Source organism: Athene noctua, chromosome 1 (assembly GCF_965140245.1).
Source record: "Athene noctua chromosome 1, bAthNoc1.hap1.1, whole genome shotgun sequence".
NCBI classification, from domain to species: Eukaryota; Metazoa; Chordata; class Aves; order Strigiformes; family Strigidae; genus Athene; species Athene noctua.
The window spans coordinates 239,061,905-239,084,299 of NC_134037.1; the positions used below are offsets into that span (position 1 = coordinate 239,061,905).

The 22,395-nt window shown below is 34.5% G+C and overlaps 1 protein-coding gene across 9 annotated transcripts in view; it reads right to left on the reverse strand.

The window, feature by feature from the left end:
- Positions 1-22,395, reverse strand: part of NBEA (neurobeachin) — a 511,054-nt gene that overhangs the window by 62,213 nt on the left and 426,446 nt on the right. For all 9 annotated transcript variants that reach the window (XM_074914245.1, XM_074914292.1, XM_074914279.1 and 6 more), the window contains 2 exons: positions 16,667-16,807; positions 9,024-9,143 (listed from right to left, as the gene is read on the reverse strand). In XM_074914245.1, coding sequence (XP_074770346.1) covers positions 9,024-9,143; positions 16,667-16,807 — 261 coding nt within the window. The remainder of the gene's footprint in view (positions 1-9,023; positions 9,144-16,666; positions 16,808-22,395) is intronic.

Here is a 22,395-nt window from a genome sequence, read left to right on the forward strand (position 1 = left end):
AACTTATTAAAGAAAAGAAGTAAGCAAAGTTTATTTCTATTTTGCATAAAATCCTTGAAACACATACCACTGCTTTTAATTATCACCATTTTTTATGAAACATGGTGGTGTACTAACCTGCAATGTCAAATTGTAAAGAAGTTTTTGATCCCATCAAAGATACGTTAACTCTTAAATTTCCTTTTTCAGTTTTAAGTGACCTAGGATCCAGTTGTGAACTTTCACATCTAACGTATCTGAAAGATTTGTGCTACCTAGAGACACATGTAATGTTAACTGAATTCTACTAACATTCTGACTTCGGGGGTATCTTGAAACAAAGGGATTTAAGTAATTAAATATTTTTAATGGTATTTCCATTTAGTAATTTTATCTTTGTTGCTATTTGCTTTCAGTGTAATTTAATGTTCCCTTGTCTGGTATAACAGAAAACATAAATAGAAAGCATGCGATTAACTTTCTTCATAAGATTTATTGTGTTGTATATGTTTAGTTTGACCTGTCTTATTCCTGTGCTCTGGAAACTAACCACTGCCAGACTTCTAAATCCTCTTCAAATAACACTCTCTCTAGAACCTTAATCATTTCAGTTACACTTCTCCTGGTATTTTTTTTTTTTCAAAGTAATGAAACTAAACACAGTATTTCAAAAAAATTTAATAAATCCACTGTGTTATAGTCTCAAAATTATCTTCAATGTTATTTTTAGTGCAGCCTACAATATTGTTTGGTTTTTTGAGTACTATTTAGCATGAATTGAACCTTTCCTTGAGATATAAACAATGTTGTGTGTGACCTTTTCTGGATACTGATGTATTTCCCATACTTTGCATTAAGCATTCAGTTTTCTTTGGTAGCTTTTGATATTTCTCTTGTAATTTTGCTATCTCCACTATTAATTAGACTAAGAAACTGCTCAGATAAATCCATCCCCTTCTCATTTCTAGAGAATGAATGAAAATATACTAAAACATAGACCCATTACGAAAACTTGTGGCACGCTGTAAGTTTGAACCCACTAACATTTGGAAAAATCATCAAAATGTGTAGCTACTTAGAAGCATGGAAAACAGAATCTAGAGAAGTGTGATAGAAAAGTGTTTTTTTATGTGTTCACTGTTTATTCCATTGTGAAAAAATAAAGCTGTCTCTTCTACCTCATGCCAATGGCAGGTGCTGGGTGAGGATAGAAAGGTGAATACTCCATTCCCCAGGGCCCCTAAGTGTGCTTCACTAGGAGAAGTACAGCTGGGAGAAGCAGAGAGAAAAGGGACTAACAAGGACAGAACCTGGGAGGTTGCTGGGAAAAGCAAGTTGCAGACAGGAGTGAACCTCAGCAGAGACAGCAAGATGACAAGTGGGGCCCAGTGGAAATTGCTTTAACCAAGAAACCACTGAAATTTGCAAGAATGAACATAAGAATGAAGGAAAGGATAACACTAGCAAGGTCTAGAGTTATTTTCAAAACCTATTTACATTTTTCTCAGACAGAGTTTGGGTTTTCTTTGTTTCATAAGTGGGCTTGTACCAGTTTGTATTCTAATAAAGATTATAGCTAGAGAAAGACAGCTCTCTTGGTGCTTTTACTGTTAAGGACAAGGAACCGACACCTGTTTCCAGGGTCATATTTGGAGAGATGACCTTGCCCATTCCTCCGCTCTAGAAGAGGTTCAGCTATACCATCTTTCCTGACAGATATCGGTCTACCCTGTTCCCCCAGAATGTTGAGTGACAGAAACTCCACAATCCTTCCATCAACTGACTTGAGTATTCTTCATCTGAGGAAGTTTTACCTAATGCCTGGCCTGAATTTTTCTTTACACAATCTAAGTCCATTTTCCCTTGTCCTAGCTATCAATCCATCCCAGATACAGAGAACAAATTACTGTTTTCTCTTTGCATAATTTATTATGTTTGGAAAGCATTATCCTACCAGCTTTACAGCTCCTAAAAATCTGAATGAAGGACAATGATTTTGCCTTCCATATTGTTACATTGTTTAAGTATTAGTTACAGATACATAAAATATTATTTTAACCTCCCCAAATTAGCTAGTAGAATTATTCCTAAGAAGCGCATAACTTAATTTACTCCTATATATACTTTGGCCTTATTATATTTTGTCACAAACAGAAGCCAAAATAAATGTTTTTATCAATCTCTGTGGTCTTTAGATCAGTGATTAAGATTGCATGCTTTTCTGACAGGATCTGCTATTTCTCATTCATTTTTATGCACAGTGTAATTTGCCATGCAACATAGCTTCTTGCAAATCACCAGCTTCATACTTTAGAAGGGTCATTGTTAAATTCCCCTGGAAGACAGGAACAAGGAGACTCAGAAATTATCAGGGGAAAAATATATCTCAGGGATGGTATTTACACCAGGAGATGGGACACAGAGGACCTTCTGTCTCCCAATCTGCTTTCCAGTTAACAGACAGAAGAGCTGATAAGCGGATCCTTAAAACTCCTACTGCAATTTCAGTGTCACTAGTGGTAAAAGGTCAATGCAAATCCAGGCCTATGCAAAGGAATGCTTCTTTGAAGCTATCATGATTTTGAGAAGTTTATGTTTCAAGCTAAAAATGTTCATGAAAGACAAATCTCAAAAATATTTTCTTCCTACACTAGAAACATTGAGTCTGCCAGTGTAAAGCAAGACATGAAGGAAAACGTCAAAATAAGAACATTAAAAAGCTGCCCTAGAAGTTGCATCAGTTTGCAGGCATAAAATGAGAGAGTGCAAAGAGAAAAGACACATAAGATCAATATTTTTTAAAATCCTGGTATTTTTTAAATATTCACAGACCAATTAAGCATTTTAGATGCATATTGTTTTTGTATGTCATTCAGCTGATATATAACTTTTCATTAATTGATACAATTCAGTAAATTTTATTGGTTTCTTTGCTCTTGCCAAAACATATCAAAGGTTCTAAATAAATCTTTCTGACTACATAACCTGTCATGGGTAATTTCTTACCACAATAAATATCTAGAGTTCAAAGAGTTAATAAAAATAGGGATTCTAGTGATCTAAACCTATTTGCAGTAATTTCTGTCTAGTTGTCCCTGACATTTCACAAGCTGGTAACCTCCTCTGCTCCCCTTTCATTCACACTTCTAATAAGATAGGTTAGCTTTCTATCATTTAATAGTCAGCTACCTTTCAAACTGCCCGAGAAGCTTGGCTCTTCTCAGACAAAGAACGATGCAGTAAAGCTACTGAGGGGTGTAAAAAAAAGTAAAATGAGTATTATAACAGACATTTCTTGTCTGTAAATGTGATCTCTAGTTTATTTTAATAGCTATACTAAAACCCCAAGGTATAGTTAACAGTATTATATGCCTTGTGTCTTTATATAAGAAAACATCCCCAAATGCATTTTCTAATTTACAAGCCTGTGACAAATTCAAGCTGCTGAGAAATTAAACTTTAAAAATATGTCTTGGGGTGATAGAGGACCACTATTAACACTATCATAATTGTACACCACTTGCATCAAATCTGACGTTTCTATTTAATATGTTTTGCTAAGGGTATACCATTTTATGGCCTCCCAATGAAATCAAATCCAACCCAGACGTTTTCACTTTTCTAATATATTTCACTTCAAGGTTTTAAAGCTGCCATTTCTTTTTCTTTCTTTCTTTTCCTCCCAAAAGGTTGATCCCCTGGCATCCATTAATTCCACAAGAGCCTAGTACTGGGTCAATGAGTCAGTCATGAGTACCTCCATTAACTGCGTTAATTCACACTAAGGCACCTTAATGACATTTTGTCAGAGCTACCTTTCTAACTTCTAAACATGCTATTCAAAAAGTAATATAACAAGTTTGAGAGGCATTAGAAAAGATTAGTGCCTGAACAGGAGGTTCTGGGGAAATCACTGTTACCAAAAACTGGAGCAGGGGGAAAGGCGAAAAGGAAAAAATGTGAAAGCTGACTGGCCAAGTTATGGTCATTTCTGGGTGACTTGCTTCCTCAAAGGTCACTCGTGAATGTTCATTCTTCCTCCAGCTTGTACTGATTATCTCAGTAGAAGGTCAATGTTGATAAAGGGAGACACAATAAAATAAACTCTGTTATGCAGATTCTCCCTTGTGTGTTACCACCCTAACATAGCACATACCATATTAATTCTGCTTCATCGACTCTAGGTGAACAGTTTTCTTTGAAAATGAACCAAACCAGCTCCAACAAAAGGAACAAAATTGTCTATGTAGATAATCACATATTAAGCAATAATCTATCATACACTACATTTTTCAAAGGTAATGTACCTTTTTCCACAATTCAAGATGTAGTATTTATAGCTTGTTTTTCAGACTGATCAAACTACTGCCACGGCCCTATTTTCATTCGCTCAGTGTGAAACAATTAAGTTCCAGAGGAGACTACACATACACAAAGAGAGAGAGGGAAGGAAGGAGAGGAAAGGGAGAAAGGGGGAACAGAGAGAGAGAATGCCAGAGAGGACACATGCATGTGAAAAAAGGAGACTGACCCACAGAACTGCAGCTTCCTAAAGAGATATCAGTTCTTTTGCAAATATCAGGTATTTGTTTTTTTAATTTTGACACAGAATTTCTTAAAAGTGGTTTGGATGTTTCTTTTAAAACTATGTTGAGACTGCAAAAGAACACTATTGTGGGAAGTGTCTGCATTGCTTAAAAATCTGAATTTACTAGTTAAAATTGACCTACTTCAGAAGTGACTTAAGCACTTCAGAATAAAGTACCTCATAATCTTCTTTTTTAAACAATAACTGATGAAAGAAATCATAATACCGATTTTACTTTCCTAAAAAAAAGTAATTTTGAAAGTATTTTTTTAATAAGACCTTGCTAATAAAGAATTTAGGCCATTCATATAATTATTTAATACAGTACTTGAAAGCAAAAATTGTGGCCATCCTACAATACACAGCATTGAAGAATGTCAGATTAATTCATTATACACACTGCTTTTAAATTATTTCATAACCTGTGCCACAGTAATGAATGAGATTAGTGAGATCAGAGATTAAATGTATTTAAAGCAGCTCAGATGAATTTCAACTATATGATAAGGAATACATGAATAATGAACACTTGCTATTCCTAACAGTTTTTAAAGTTCCCTACTTTGATGGATAGTCCATATTCCACGCACCTAATATTTACTACAAAGACTCAAAAATCTTTAGACTGGGAAAACAATTCACAGCATGTACATTGTGTGGGAATCCACACTGCCAAAGACCCCCATTTATATCTGTGTGTGCAGCCGGAAGAAGCTACACAAATAGACAGAACACTTTGGCAATGAACATGCTTTAAGATTTTGTACTCACACAAGCTCTATACATCTTCTCCTTTGCATATTATCTACTTTCTCGCAGGACTGCTAGATAAATATTACAAGATGCCAGACAGCTGAACATGGATTTTTGGATGTTTCACACTCTGAGGTGAAGGTCTTTTGTTGTGCAAGACAGTGGTTGCAGTTCTCGGGACAGTAGGCAAAATGAGTAGAGATTTTAAGGGGGGTTCTTGGTGATTCCCCAAACCTCACTGCTTTTCCAGTCCCTGAAAACTTGATTAAAATGCTTAAAAAGCCTGTAAGGCATTCCAAGCAGTAGCACAACTGATCTGAAAAAAACGAGGTATTTGTAGTATTAATAGTTCAGTTTCTCATCCTTTTGCAGAATGAACTCCAAGGCCTCAGGGAAAAGTTGGGCCTGTTGTCATGACATTGAGAAATGCAGTTCATTAAGATCTTAAGCAACAAACAACAGCAACAATTAGCTGCTATACTCATTCTTGATTTATCGCTAAGAAACACAGACTCTACAAATGGAAAGGGCCTAAAGGGTCAGCTAGCACATCCTCTTGCCAATTCATGATTGTCCCTGATGCTTTTTCAGTGCTTTGCCAGTCTATGTTTCTAAGAAGCTTCAGAATTACGGGGTTTAGTACTTCCCTTGTGAGGATATTCAAATTCAGAATACTCAATTTCATTTTAACTTTTCATACTCTGTTGGCTAAGTAAGTGTTTTTCAACTCTGATCCCTTTCCTCTGAAGTCTACCTCTTCATTCCCTGAGAAACAATTCTTCTCCCTTTCATATGTTTGCATATTTCATAGCATTTATGTCACCATGTCTTCACATTTAGACATTAATTACCCCCCCACACACACATACATTTTTCTTCCTTTATCTAACTCCTTAAACACATTTGCTGCTCTTCTTATGTCTCCCTCCACTTTGGGTATATACTTCCACTAGCTAGTTCCCAGCAAAGAACGCACTAAGAATTTGTTTTATCCAGCATGAATACATACTAAAAACAGAACAATGAAAAAACAAAAAAACTTGTGCTCTCCAAGAACATAAGAGCTCTGAAACGAATGACTAATCAGACTGTTTGAGGTGGAATTTAGATGCCATGAGATACTCTAGTTGTTATAATGCTAAGGATATAGCTTCAGTCTCACTACTCACTTGAAGATCCTGCTGATCTTCAAGTTTCCCTGTTCAACTGAACATAAAACAGCAATGCATTGACATATATTGCTTAGACTACTGAAGTGTACTTCAGTAGACATATTTCAGTAGTGGTTTTGCATTAATATACAATAATTTAATTTGATGATGTAATGCATTAAATGCTGGTATTACATACATTTAAAAATCTCCTCTCATTTCTATCTTTTTTTAACTTTTTTCTTTAGATAGCTTATGAACTTTTTCTATTTGCTTTAGCATCCCTTAAAGATTCATCTTTGAATCTGCTTTTGTTTATCTATTTTTATCTTAAGCTGAATCAACTCATAATAAATCAATTCAAGGTTAATTTCTAAACCCACCTTCCCTGTATCTTCATTAATTAACAAAACTGTATTTTAAACAGCATCTTTAATCCCTAAAGTATCCCTGAACAGACAGGTCAGGGATTATCTGGAGAAAACATTTATTGGCTAACATACCTCATCTGTGCCTCCCATATTAGATTTTCTGTAATGACTTAGCTCCAAGTAGTATTTCTCTTTCTAATGGCATAACAGAAATATATATATATATATATGTATAAATCTGAATCTGGGTCTCTACAGCAGACTCTCAAGTGTATTCCTGAATACATTATTTTACAATCTTTCCCCCAGTGCAACTCTAACCCTTAATTGTTACTATTTTATCCAAGTTATCCCCAACTCCCTTTTATACTTCCAGTGACATTAAAGTACATAGCTAACCCACATCTTCACTTTTTACCTTCCTTTTTTGAAGGTATCTGGTTCTGAACATCTTTTTAATACTTGTTTTATTGTAATAACTTGACTTTTTAAAGTACAAATACATTTTGTAATGCAACTCATCCCTCCATAATTCCCACATCCTTGCAATAGCTGGGAGCAGCAGTTTAAATTACCCCACTTGGTTCACAAGACTCCTGGTATTTTCACACAAATATTTCAGCTCATTTTTTACTGAATGCATTTGATTGCTAGTTTACGAACAATCCTGTCAGTAATTATATACCCTATTTGAATACCACCCCTCTGTCTGTCCACAGATATTCCTTTATCTTTTGCAATGCCTTCATGTATTTAACTGCCCTCCTCCTGTGTACTAAAGCCAGATGAGAAGATTACGGTCACTTCCAACTGTCTTTCCCTATTCCTCAGTTTAAGGCTCTTATCTCTTGTTTCAGCCCCACTCTTAGGACGCCATTTTCCCAGATATTTTGGTGGAATTCCAGGAAAACCAGATTTCATTGAAAGGGAAAAATCAAAATGTCAGCACTCTGAATTTGAATAAATGGCTGCTTTTCATATATAGTAGATATTAATTCAAATTCCTTCCATGTTCTGAAATTTCCTTTGTTTTTCTTACAAAGGTAACAGTGATAGTACTTAAAATACTACTGATTTCCAGAGGAGCACAAATAAACATAAAATGCATTTTATGAGCTTTAGGTTAATTTCTTTTCTTTAAAAAGCATTTTCTCCCATATGTTAAGATGGCTATACAATTTAAAATTTGTTATTCTGATTAGTAACTGAATAACAACATAGTTTGTCCATTGTCCTCAGAAGTACACTTCTGAGACTGCTGGAATATTTATGCAAACAGGAGCTCTGGAATAAAAACAAAACAACAAATATACATCTCCTTTTGTCAAGTTAAGTGAAAAATATAATGGTAATGTGACCTTGACTTTTGCATTTCCTAGTATGAGTGGCAGTATCAAAACAGAAGAAAGACATATTTACTTTAAAATTAAGTTTTAAAAAAAAGAATAATTAATGATATACTGCAACCTTTGCCTACTTCATTACTAGAAAATGAGAATCATGAAAGGATCATATTATTCAAAATATTATTAGATTTTGGTTTCTTTCTGATAAGGTCCTATGTATATGAACAATAACCCTTTGTATTTAACAATAGGTAAGGAATAACAACAGTAAAATCACCCTGCTCTCCGGCTGTTTCTGTATATCGTGTAGAAGTTGTTTTAATCTAATGCGTATTGTTGCATAATATCCCCAGGCACATTCAAGTAAAAGCTAAAGCTGTACAGAAAAGCCAACATTTTTAATGGGTCTTGTCATTAATGCTTTATTAATTGCCCCAGGCAATGCAAACCCAGAGCTAGGCAAGCTATAACAATATGACACTTTAAGGTCAAATCCAATTCCTGCTGTGTTTTATGGAGTGGGCCAAATATTGAGTTAACAGCAGGAAAGAACAATTTATTGGGCTTTTCTCCATCTCCTGATTATCTGATCTAAATTAGATCAGTTAGGGTTTTTTTCTCTAAAAACAAAACACCTTTTGTCCACTCAACTTCAAAGAATCTTTGATGGTTTCTGTTAGAACAATAATCTTTAGTAACATCTACCTTTTATTTAAACTATATCTAGAGTACTAAATATAAAGATATGAAATATAAGCTCCTCTTTGTCCCTACATAAAACAAAATACCATAAATGAAGATGCACATTTATTGATTTATTTAATGTATATATTACCTTCACATCTGAAGTATCTCTTTGGCTGTTCCTCCAAGACCTGGCTACTGAAGAGAAGGTTCGATCTGGGTGGTCAAACTTGCCATCATTTGCATTTAGAAAGAATGTTGTGAAGGGCTCCTGTAGTCAGTGAAATTAAGACAGATTAAGAAAACAGCAAAAGGAATCATGCAACAGGTTTCTAAAAAAAAACTAAGTTACTGTTGCGGACCCAAATGCTTCATAAAGGCAGAATTAAAGAAAAATATGCCACCTCGTAGTTGTACCTATGCATAGGTATTTGTACTGAATATCTTGGTACATTTATTGGCAATAACACATTTTACACACACAGAGATCTCGAGTTCTGGCAGGAAAGGTTATTTCATATATTCAGTCTTCCATAAGACTAACTATGCATCAATGGCAGATCTATGTAGCTTAATTCCAGTTCACAATGGCTGCCTACTTCACTGCAACCACCATAAAACTCCCTGTGTTATTTATATTACAATGCTTTCCCTACCTCTTGTAATATGGCATGCCAAAATAAAATCTTAAAAAATCCCCTGCCTGGATTTTTCTTTTGTTTTCATTTAACTTAAAAGAGCTCAGTAGGTTCCACTTTGCCTCACGGTGGGCAGAATGGCTCTATGGTCATTGTGAGGTAGGCTATGGTTACAGAATATCTAGCTTTATCATTATTTTGGGGCAGAGATACAGAGCTGAAATATTTAGCATTTTTACTTTTGTTAATTCTATCTGAAACCACACTCCCAATACTTATTAAATGGACATAGTTATTAATTTTGGGTAGGAAGAGCTCAAGTCTTAGACAGACTGGAGAACCCATTTTTATGTCACGGCACTTCAGTGCAGGGAAGGGGTTGACAGAGGACAAAATCCTTAATTTGACAGCAAAACCTGTATACTGAGATCACTGCCAACTCCCTGGTTTTCCAGCACCACTCCATTAGATCTCTGATTCAACTAATATTTGACAATATGTCTACATGGATGGAAGCTATGTCTTCCTCTTTGCCAAAGTCTGACGGTAAATGGTCAAAAAAGCGTCCCTTCCATTAAATACACATATAAATTTATTTCCTTGCATGTCCTGATCATTTGGAAATTTTGTTAATCAAAGCAATTCATAATCATCAGATCATAATTCTTATTACAGTATTACCCATCTACTTTTTGCATTTTATTCTATATATCTTCTATCTCCTTTTCTGAAACTTTTGAACAAAGCAGGGAACTCCTCTATTAATAGGAATTATGTCACACTATACACATTGTGTTTAAATTACCCAAGATTAAAGAAGATTCAAGCAATTAATTTTCTGTAGCATTTAAGAGCAATTAAAATATACATAAGGAAAACATGGATGCAAAGGTAGTGAAAGAATCCTAAAAGGAAAATAACAGAGGGAATTCAGACTTGCAGAGTCCATTCTTTCTCTAATCTTTACTCCGTCTGTCTTCCCAATTAATTATTTCTATTATACACAACAGTCAACATAGGCTACTTTTTTTCAAAGACAAGGAAAACTCTAAATTTCTCTCTCTAAATGAGAAGGAATGGAATCTCTCTCTTATTGTCATCATAGTATGCCAGTACCTTTGAAGTAGCTTAAGGGAATTGTTTGTGTCTGAACAAACATATTTTTTTAATTATTTTTTTTTTTTTTAGCCAGGGACAGTATTTTAACTTTCAGTGTCTGTCAGTGCAAATATGGAATAGCTTTCATTATAATAATGCAAAACATTCTACCACTAACAGAATGGTGGGAGGGGGTGTCCGTATTTTTTTTTCTCTTAATACATTGGGGATTCATTTTAAAAAGATACATTCAAAATAATAGGTAACAATTTAGGAAATATACTTTCATCAGTGCATTTATTTCCATCAAAGAATCTTAATATGTGTTAAATAATTAATTTTAAAAAACTAAATTAAATACAAAATCATCACAATATCATTTCTTATTGGAAGACCCTAAATACCATTGTACAATGACTATATTTGCACTTGTGACTATTGAAAGAGTGCGTGGCAAGTGAGGAAGAGGTTTATAATTTGAACAGAATACTAACATTTAACAGGAGCTGAACTTGATGAGCAGCATAAAAGTATCACAATGAATTGAAATACTGAAAGAAAAGAAATTTTTATGTGTCCAGATTTTACAGTGATCCATATAGTGAACTTCATGTAAAATATAAATGAAAAAATGTATGATTTGGACCCAGAGCTAACAAACAGAAAATAAAATATACAGGAATTGGATTATAATAATTGATCTTTAAATCCTATTAATATTATCATTTTAATATTGAATTTACACAAATTCTTTTAACATTAGAATTATTTTGGTTTAGACTGAATTCTTTCCCTCCAGATCCCTTGTATATATTTGCAATAGCAATCTTTGCAAATTATGCTACTTTTCTAGCTTCCCATACTGAAAAACTTTATACATTGTTGTTCTGAGCATAAATAAATCTGTCTTCTACCAACCCCTATCTATCACTTTTTTCTTTGTAAGATATGTGTAATTTGTTGTATCATTGTGAAGCAGACTGTGGGTCACTGCTGAGGTTCTGAAATCAGAAGCAGCTGAGGGATTTAAAAAAAAAAAAAGCAGAAACCAGAAAAATGATGTAATTACAATAAATTATGTAAAAATATTAATCCAAAATTCTATGACAACATTATTTTATAAGCATCTGAGACAAATATACAAAAGCAAAAAAATTCATAATCAAGGATTAAACTTTTAATAGCTGAGCACTACAGGGTGCCCTATTATGCTATCCTGCTACGACCTGTTGTGCCTATTTTAGATTTTTAATCCTTAGAAGAAATTCAGAGCTTTCACTTTCTTTATCTCAGACCTCTCACATAATTTTAAAGTAATTTTTATTCTCTGGAAAGTCAAGTGCTTATGCTATATAAATACAATTCATATCTGTATTCAATATACTCATTTAAATACTGTTACTCTATGATACCGATTACTGTCATTTCATGTAAAGGTTTTGTTGCTGTGAAAGCTATAAAGCTGCACAATGTTTTCATTATAACCCCATCTTGCTCATTCCTAATATTCTGAATAAAATTTACACCTTGTTCACTGCCAACAAGAAGATAAATTTGTGGGGTACTTGATTACGATGAATACAAACTTGAGCTGTGGGAACAAGGAATTTTTCCATTCAACAGCACTTCTCTCCCTCCATCTCCTTTTAACAGTGCCTACTACCATTTAAAACATTTATGGTGGAAGTAGGGGATGGAGAAGGAAGGGATGTGTCATTCTAAGACATCTTATGTCAAACAAAAGTGTCTTTTCAGTCATTTGTAAGAAGTCAAAAAGAGAGTATTTGGGGTTTCAAGTCCTCCCCACTTTTGCATCTCACTAAAAACTTGTTTCAGCTCAAAACAGACCTGACTCATAATAAATCCAGAATTTCTTTTACCTTGTACAAGTACTTAGTCATTGTAACATTAACTGGAAACCAATTATTCTCTACAACTTCTTAACTTCCACCTTAGATAATCATGCTTTCTAATACTGGTCTCTCTTTCAGTGAAGATGTAACTGACTCACAGAAACACAACCTCTTCAACACAACTACTGAGAGCATCCAATTGCACCATAACTCCAGTCTATTTCACCCCAAAATCTGAAAAAAATGCTGAAATTCGCATTCTACATTATACAAGCCAGAATTCATACAACTATCTATTTTTGTTTGTTTGTTTGTTTCTTCTGTCTACTTTTCAAGTTGATATTCAAGTCACTGGAGTATGTGGCATTCTGATGTAGCATTCTGCAACTTATGTACTCAGTGGTCCAGATGGAAAGCATCTGAAAACAATGACTCTTGAACCAAGTGGTAAGGTCACCTAGCCATAAATTATGAATATTTCATTTCATTTATATAAAAATGGAACTATGTCAACAGAACAGTGCATCCCTTCCCAGAGCATTTTTTATTCTGTTTGCTGAAGCAAACTTGTGGGTGATGTTGGCTCCTATGAAATAAGCAGAATTTCTTGGGTTTATATCTAAAGATGTGTGATGTGCAAAAATGTTTAACCATGGTTTGGTGTCTGTAACACCTCAAAGTTGTGGGAGGCAATATTATATAAATCACAGTGTTCTCTGATTGCTTTTAGCATCATTGTTAATTTGAACAATTGTTAACTGAACAATATGTTAGACTTTGACATTCATTAGCTTTCTCTGTGAAGTAGTGATCTAATATTTAATCTACCCCTCAATTTAGAAAGAAAGATGATCCCTTTCAAGAAACTGTTGATTTTGGATATAAACCCAACATTTCTGGAGATCATGTGGGGTTCATTTGTAATTATAGCATTAAATATTTCTAGGCTGTGGCTCGGTTCTTTTCTTATGTAGCTAAATAAAGGATTATCTCTTGACCTTTCAGAATTCTAGCATGATGTAGTCATCTGAAATGTACAACTGATTAGTTTAAATAAACATGTACAGGTAAATTAACACATGTACAGGTAAACATAATTTCAATTCACATAGGAGTGTGTGCACACACACATGTATTTGTGTTTGTGTAGAGGGGTTGTACAGAAGGAGGGTGCACTCATTATCTTGCTTTGGGAAAGTTTCAGGGTCAGCTATATAACCCTCAAAATTACCATAACCAAACTGATATATGGCCTGGTGAAGATGTACCATTGCTTATCCTGAAACTGCCTTCATTTTTCTCCTAGCATTCTTACAGAAGAAAATGGAGCACATATATACTTGTACAATCAGCTCACAGAAAATACAAACAGAAGCTTTGTAGATGCAGTAGTATCTCACAGCTTCAGTTAAGGATTACACCCTATTCTATTAAGTACAATGAAAGGCACAAGAACAAAAATTAATAATAAAATTATCATATTTGCTGCAATTATCAGTAGCCTCAGCATATATGCTAAGCCACTGTCGTATGTTTGAAAACATAATTGAATGGGTCACTTTTAAAGATGGATTTTTACTGGACACTCAGAATACAAAAGAACTCAAAACCCTACTACCAGTGAAAAATTTATTAATGACAAAATGAAGGCAGAGATTGATGATATCAAATTTGATTAAACAGGACAGAAGTGAGGCTAAGGCATAAAGTGCCTTTTATAAAAGTAGCCTGATACATCAGATAAAGGAAAGCAACAGAGGGAAATATAAAGCAGTAGGAAGCAGATTATCAGAGAATTGACTCAGATATATGATATTACAAGCAATGTTTTGAAGAGAACTGACAGGAACCAGATTGCATCTGTCAAAGCCAAAAAGCAAGATTCAAAAAAAATTTTAAGGTTTTATGGCAATTACACAACTCTATACATATATACTTCAGTGTGACTGAAAGGTCCTCTCCTACTGAAACTACTGTTTTCTCCAATCCAAATGCCTAGGCACATAGTTTCTCCCTCTCTTTTTTTTTTTTTTTTTTTTTTTTTTCCCCTTTTCTTTTATTCTTTGGTCTATGAAGTCTTCTCCCATGATTTTACTTTCCACTCCTCTCTTTCAGTTTGCTGTCACCTTCTACCAAAAGCTCTGCTGTTGCACTCCCCTTCCCATGAATATTCTTCAACCCCTTAAAACACTGAAAGCATTTTTTTGTCTGAATCTCTGCATCTCTTATTGTAAATTTCCTGAACTAGACTGTAATTTACCTTTTATAAAATATTCTTACATGGTCTTCTTCACAAACTCATACTGAAACACTAGCTCAAAAAATTCACGAGCATGAAATCCTACTTTAACTTCCAGAAATCTGATTTAGCCTTATCGATCAACTTCATTGGCATAATCTTCTCCCTTAGGATTTTTCATCCTTTATTTTGTAGCAAAAATATCTCTCTAAGGATCACCCGTAGCTATACTCTTTTCCTGTCTCTATACACACTTATTTACAAATCTTTATTTTGGGTTTCCATATGTAGCCTTATCCAATTTCATCATGTTATTTCCTTTTTCTGAGCTTTAAACTTTCTCCAATTCTGTCTCCTTCTCACTTCTGTTGTCTCCTCCCACTAGTGACTGCTTTTCTTTGATGGTCAGTCCTATTTAAATAACCTTTAGAATACCTATCTAGGTGTGCCCTGTATTTAAATTGTTCCTTTGCTGTTTTCACCTTCTTGCCATCAGCAATCTCTTCCCTAGAAAGCACTGCCTTTCCTTTTCTTTTCTGCTTTCCATTCTCACATATACTGTTTGCTCTAACAAAAATAATTTGTCAGGTCTATATTGCAAGGCCATCAAGGCAGAGGCCTTTTTCTCTCACTCTTTAGGTCAGAAGAGAGAGAGCAAGAACACCTACAGTATTACATAAACAACAGTAGTAAAAATGACACAGCATTAGCCTAATACAGGAAATGAATACTCCTTGGTGTGTTGTACATTCAGCCTGTAAGCAGACTTTTAGACCTAAGAAATTGCCAAACAGCAAGAGGGGATCTTTTGTTGAATAGCAGCCAAAATTAATACATAAACATGCAAATAAAACCACTGTTTTTAATATACTTTAAGGCAACAAAGAAGCACATGTGAACCATAAAATGTATTCACAGTACATGAATAATTTAGCAACATTTAAAAGGAGTACAGTGATCACCCCATATAGGAGTGTAATCAACGTTTAGTTTCCCATGGGTTAAGAAGTATATCCTGAACTCATAGACACACGAATTCTTCCCTTCTGAGCAGAAAAGCAGGACATGTCTAAAGGAATCTGAGATGAGTGAAAAATCAGATGTCAAGCTTTGTGCATCTCTGCTTTGCTTGGTTGTGTGCAAAACATGCTTAGAATACACCTTATGCAACGAATTTTTATTGGTGGGGTATAGTTTCAGTTCAGTAATTACACAGTGACTCAATTTCTCATTAACTTGGGTTTCTCTGTTAAACTTTCAGTCTCTCATCAACACTCCTTTCTCTGTAATTCAGTGTGTTAACATGTAAACTGAATTTAGATCATTCTGACTTTGAAGTCTGGCCACTTTCCCTAGATCTGATTGTGAAGATTGGGTTTAAGTATGAGGTTTCCAGAACTGAAACAGCAGCTTGAAGTTAGAATCTACAATTTTACATTTCTGAAAACTGTTAAGTTATTAATCCATTGAGAAACACTGTTCATTTGCATAAAGTATTACTCCATACTGCTTTAATATAAAACTGGTTCTATAATTCCCCTCTCAGTTTGACACAGTTTAATGTTTTTTACAAAGGTTTTTAATGTTGCATATATCTGTTCCTAGCTGAAAATAATGAGTGAATAGTATCAGTTTCTCTATTATGTAGAGACTTTTTTTTTTTTTTTTAAGATGGATTTAGTTTTTATGTATTTTCTTCATCATATGTGTCCTTACACCACAGTTTTGTGTCTAAACATATTTCAGATTGTTTGGGTAGGAGGGACCCCCTGATAACTACAAATGAGTATACACGGTATATCTAGAGAACTTAATGTAGTCAAAATCTAGAGATTTTAACGCAAGCAAGAACAATAAGATTTTGATAGAAAGGTACTTTCATTTAAAAAATTGAAATAGTGACAAGTGACAGAAGAGATGCTGTAGAAAAATATATTAGTAAAAACCAGGATACAAAAATACTCACAATACGAACAAGCCAAGCCAATGTAGACGTAGATGTAGAGTAGTGGGTGTTGTAATGATAAGGTGGAGTCTGATCATCTTCCCATGTCTCATACCGTTCTGCATAGAAGACTGCTCTCTTTGGGTTCAAAGCACCAATAGGCTGCAAAGGGGGAAGAGGCCAAATGTATTATCAGCTGAAGGGCAGCATGTCTGATATGTCATAGGTTAATTCTGCATTAAGATTCACTACACAGGATAGACTGCAACCAAACTCATTCCATGATGTAGTAATTCCTTCAGATTGCTGTAAACTTAGATTTCCTTTTGAAGGGCTTTGTGTACTAAAAGTCTTATGACTCTCCTTATTTTAAATGACAAATATAAGTGATCCACATGTGCAGACTTTCAAGACCTTCTTGAAGTATGAGTTGTTTCCCAATTAATTCAGTTAACATTGTTCTGGAAATAGACTTCTAAAAATGCATTTAAAATGCATCGAGGCCAAACTAATATTTCTGTTGCTGTCATTCACCATAATCACACAGCTAATGAAAACTGACTTTTGCTCACACAGGATACTTTGTAATGCACAGTTCATGATGAAAAGATTTCACGCAGGACTGCTGATGGTGTCTGGTGATCCTAAACAGAAATACTTAAAAACCATGCATAGTCTTGCAGGACTGGATGTATTGTCTGACTGAAGAAAGCCACATTTTACTGAGCAAAACAAACAAGCTTTGTACTTAAAAACAACAGAATTTGGAAATTATTCACGAATTCAAAGTCTATTCTGAGCATATGTAACAGACAATCTATAAAAATTACGTAAAACCCAAAAGAAATGTAAGATAGTAGTAGGGACTCTTGCTTTTGGTGTGTCTACTTAGGGGATACATGCTTTTCTATGATTTTTTTAACCTACTTTAGCTCAGAATTTTTTTCAAAATGTATTGGTCATTGTGTGTCCAGAAGTCCCTGGGACAAAGAAAATACAACAGAAAGTAACTAAAATGTTGTAATAAATATATAAGTGATCTTAAATCTGCTTTTCCAGATGAGCCAGAATCTTCAGATTTTAGCTTTTGTAGTAAAATTGACCAGAGTTTAATACTTAGAGAGCACACTTCCAAATATAATAATTGTATAACCTTAATATAATTTTAAATGATTACTTGATTGTATTAATCAAAAATTAAGAGTTAGAATTCATATTATTAAGGGAATTACAACCTGAAAACAAACATATACTCAAGGACTTTGACACTTTTCAAAATGCTACCAGGTATTATGATGTTTCATTTTACTGCACAATTTTTCTACTGAGCTAAAATGCAAAGTAATTTGGAATGCAAATAGCAGTACAAGGTCAAATCAGTTTGTTTCACTATACTATGTATGTAACCGAACAACTTTAAAGCTACAAGTATTTTATTCCTTCACTGCTGCTATGTTTTTTGAGATGGCTGGCATAGAACATCACGTTTTCCAATTTTACATATTAGAAATTGTTTTTAAATAGAAGTGTTCAATGAACACTTAGATTTTAAAACTATGATTTCAGTATTTTTCACATGAAACACTTGGGATGCTTAATACTTTGCTGTGTCATGAAGACGTTAATAGCTTTCTCATAAGTGTAAAATGTATGAGTAATCCCTAAGGATCAGTGTTATCTGGTGTAGATTGCACTGCAAGACCTCACAAGACATTCTTGAAAAAGAAGTATGAGCCATTCCCTAACACTTTCCAGGCTTGTTTTCCAACTACTGGAAAAAGAAAAAATAAATATTTGCGTTTTTGTTATACTCGGTTTTGCTACACATCCTGCCACTGTCAGAAAACATGCTGGCATTATTATAGCCTATAAGCTGCCAATATATAAAAATGGTGGTTCAACCACTTCCTTGAAAGAGTAACTTATTAAAAGACATTCTTTTCCTATTAGACTGACAAACTGCGTAGATATACATGCACTTAACTAAACTGTATCAGGGCTCTGGGTTGCTTTGGGGACTGTGTGGGACCTCCTGATACCACCCTCATTAAGGTACTGTGAATCCACTACTCTGGCAGAACAAATTCCCATCCCCAAATGCACATTTCAAAAGCTAAAGCAATAATTCACACCCTAGTCTGTTAACAGGAAAATTCACCCCCTCTGAGAAAGAAACACAAAATGGCAGACAAATCAGTGAGACTGTATTTTGTAATGGAAAAACACCGTGAGAATATCTCTTCCCTCCACTGTGAAGGTAGCTCTTACTCTACACTGCAGTGAATTCTGAGGCTATGGAAGACAGAGGTATCATCTGCCACAATATTACTGTACATATATGTTTGAAGGTACAGTAGGGAAGCAATATGGTGATTAATTCAAGACTCAAAATCAAAACTCCAGGCCTTTCAAAATACATTTGAAGCTAATCAGATATCTTTTGTCAAATAAACTATGTGTTTTCATTCTCCACTGTAAATTGATTACATTAACAAGAACTGTGAAGCATAACTGATGCTCAAAAATAATTACAAGGTATTTTATTTTATAGACTAGCAAAATTTTAATGATGGTTTAACCCATAGCTTTAAATAACTCTTTAAAAAAAAAAAAAAAAAAAAAGTTGTATTTAATGAAAAAGGTACTTTCTCTCAAGAACTTGACAATAATTTTCCAAAGTCACATAAAATGCTAATGCAAACACACCATCATGGTTTCTAGGTTCTTCAAGGAGAAGTGTTATTTCAATTTAAAAGATAAAAGATGTAAGATTGTAAGATGGTGCGTTCCCATTTTCATGTAAAAATGCCTGCACAGTAGCTAAAATAATCTACTTTCAGAAGACACATGTTCAATTTATTAAATGATAAACCTAAAAAGCTGTATTCTGAAGATTACCTTCATCCTCATCAATATTCTTTTCAGAGTCTGAATCTATTTTTCTTTCAATTACTTTAGGATTCATTTGAAGAGAAATGCTGAAATGCACAAAATATCTGCTGAATAAAATGGAATCTTTAGAGGGAAATATCATGAGAGTCATCTCTCTTCTTGCACGATATGGAAATTTTCATGTGAAAATCTCTGGGAAGAACGTTTTCTGGGAATTACCCATCCTTGCACAGAGAGAAAGAAAGGAGGGGGTGAGGTTGAGCTTGTCTTCACCTAGAAAGTCTCACCTCGACTTCTTGGGACAGATCCTGGATTTGATGAACTAGTGATCTGGACGGTAGCCTGGGATTCAGGAGATCCAGGTTCATTTCTGCCATTCCACAAAGATTTCTAGCGTTCCCGGGTGAGCGGCTTAGGTATGACTATTGCTTGCAATACAAAGGTGTGCTAGAAACCCCTGAGCTAGCTCTAGAGGAGCAAGCATGCAAACACAGCACCATTTATGCAGAGATGACAACTGGAATCTCAGAAGTAGTGCAGCTGCCCCGCTGCAGCACTGCACAGGGAAAGCTGGGAGCTGCCCACGCTCATACAGCTCTGCAGCTTCTGCTTCAGCATTACATCAGTTATCTCTGGCCTGTGGTGAATAAATATAAGGAACATCTGATCCCCTTTTTCTCCTTTTCTGTGCAGTAATGGAAACCTCTATGTGAAGCACTTCACTGCACATTGATGGAAAGTACTCTAATCTCTCTTTTTTTTGTTGATGTAAGTTTAAATTTAAAAACTTGTTGATTAACCACAAATAGATCAGCTTCTGTGTTCCAAATGCCCAGGCATTTTCCGAAAGCAAAAACTTCCCTAAATGAAGTGGCACAGAGTAAATTCAGAGAGGTCTGCCCGTGGCTTCCTAAGCATTTTTTTAATGTACATGTGGCTGAATGCTATCACCCAAAGAAATGTTAAAAGTTCATCCTTCAGTAGAGACATGCATTTTCTGTAAAGACTTTAAAACTCAGTTGTACAGACTAGCAACTAACTGAGTTTTTCTCTGATGAGGCATGTGTCCTGCTAGGTGACATGTTCTACAGTAATGGTAGCCTGACATTTCTTGTGAATTGTAGGGTATATGGAATTTTGGTCACTTTTCTATAGTGTTACAGTGCCATTCTCAGTCCAGAAAGTTAACCTCTATGGTTCTAATTCTGATACGATGGGTATAAAGTGAAGCTAAATTTTATTTATGGATCAGTCCCCATACCTTCACATAATGGGAGAAAATTTTACTTCCATTTCAGTGAGATTCTACTGCCGTGTAAACTAGTTAAAATGACTTGCATAAATAATACAAAGGCAAATATCAATCCATATACTATGTCTCAGTCCACTACCTTAAGCATAAGACTAGTACAAAAACTGAATTTGAGTCAAATTTTTCTGAACATTAAATAAAAACTTCTTTCTATAATGTTTTATAAAATGCTTTTTCCAAACACACTATTTGTCTTTTTATTTCAAAAGTCCTTTGTAAAACTCATACCAAATAGTATTACCTTTTCATAAAAAGGTATTATAAGATATACTTTACTCCAACCAAGCAAAAGAACTCACTTTATGACAATGCCTATTCAGCCACTTCACTTCTGATGTACTAAAAGCTGCCTGAGTTTATTTTATACTTCTTTTTCCATTTAAAAATAAAGTAAGTATTTACTTTAACATTAAAACCACACTGTTATTCATGTCATTCTTTTTTCATCTGGCTAATCTCTTTAGACATCTGGCCTTTGAACCAGTGTATTGTCAATACATCTAGTGTTTATATCCACTGGACATGTTATGTTAGCTCATGTAATATTTACTGTTTTGCCAGTGATCTTCCTAGAACTACATTCTCTCATGAGAGCATAACTGAACCCAGCACCCCATTTATGCAGCCACTGAAATAGTCTGCTTATCTTGACTCCAATTCATGCAGCAGTTATCTATTTATGTCTTTTTTTTTTTTTTGTAATGTACTGCGCAAAATAGTATCTGGGTACAAAAGAAATCTTGAGCATGCCTTTATGTGGCTCTGGCTGAATACAGACTGAGCTCTTCCTGACCGCTTGCTTTTTTATTAAAAAAACCCACCAAACAACAACCTTTAAGTAGAACATCTCAGGAGGGTACTTTAAAGTTTAAGATAAATTCTAATTTTATCCAAATTTGTAAATAACTTTTCTTCAGCACATCAATATCAACATTATAAAATACAAGAGTTCTGGCAGATTCAAAGTACCAGAGTTTCACTGAGTAAACAAACTTCTTATTTAAGAAAATAAAATGTTTAATTGTGTGGCTTAAACCAAATGAGAATCAAACTCACTTTTCTTCTGATGGTAGAGTTGCATGTGGTAAAGAGAAGTTACAGAAACTGATTTCATTTTTCCAGTGAGAGTGGCTCTTGATAAGCCCATAAACTCCATTCCACAGCTTACACATTTTTGGAAGTATTAAGTGTGGTTTGCCTTGAAATATTCACACTTCGATGTGTTCATTTGCATTATTACATTGAGAAGCCTTGGGGCTTTATCACTTCCTTTTCTTGAAATGGCACAGTAATAAGGAAAAGTGGTTATGCTTATCACCACCCGTCAGTCAAACACCTTCTATATTAACAAAATATAATTTTTTCCACTCAATGAATGGGCGTGTGATGTTTCATACACATGTCAATATTAGTATTACTTTGCCTGGTGAAGAAATCATTTTATTTAACAGGAGGTATGACTGGAAGTAAACGAGAAGAAATTCCCATTTACACTTTAATGAGCAGGGACAATGCAGCATGTCAAACCGATGCACTCACTATAATT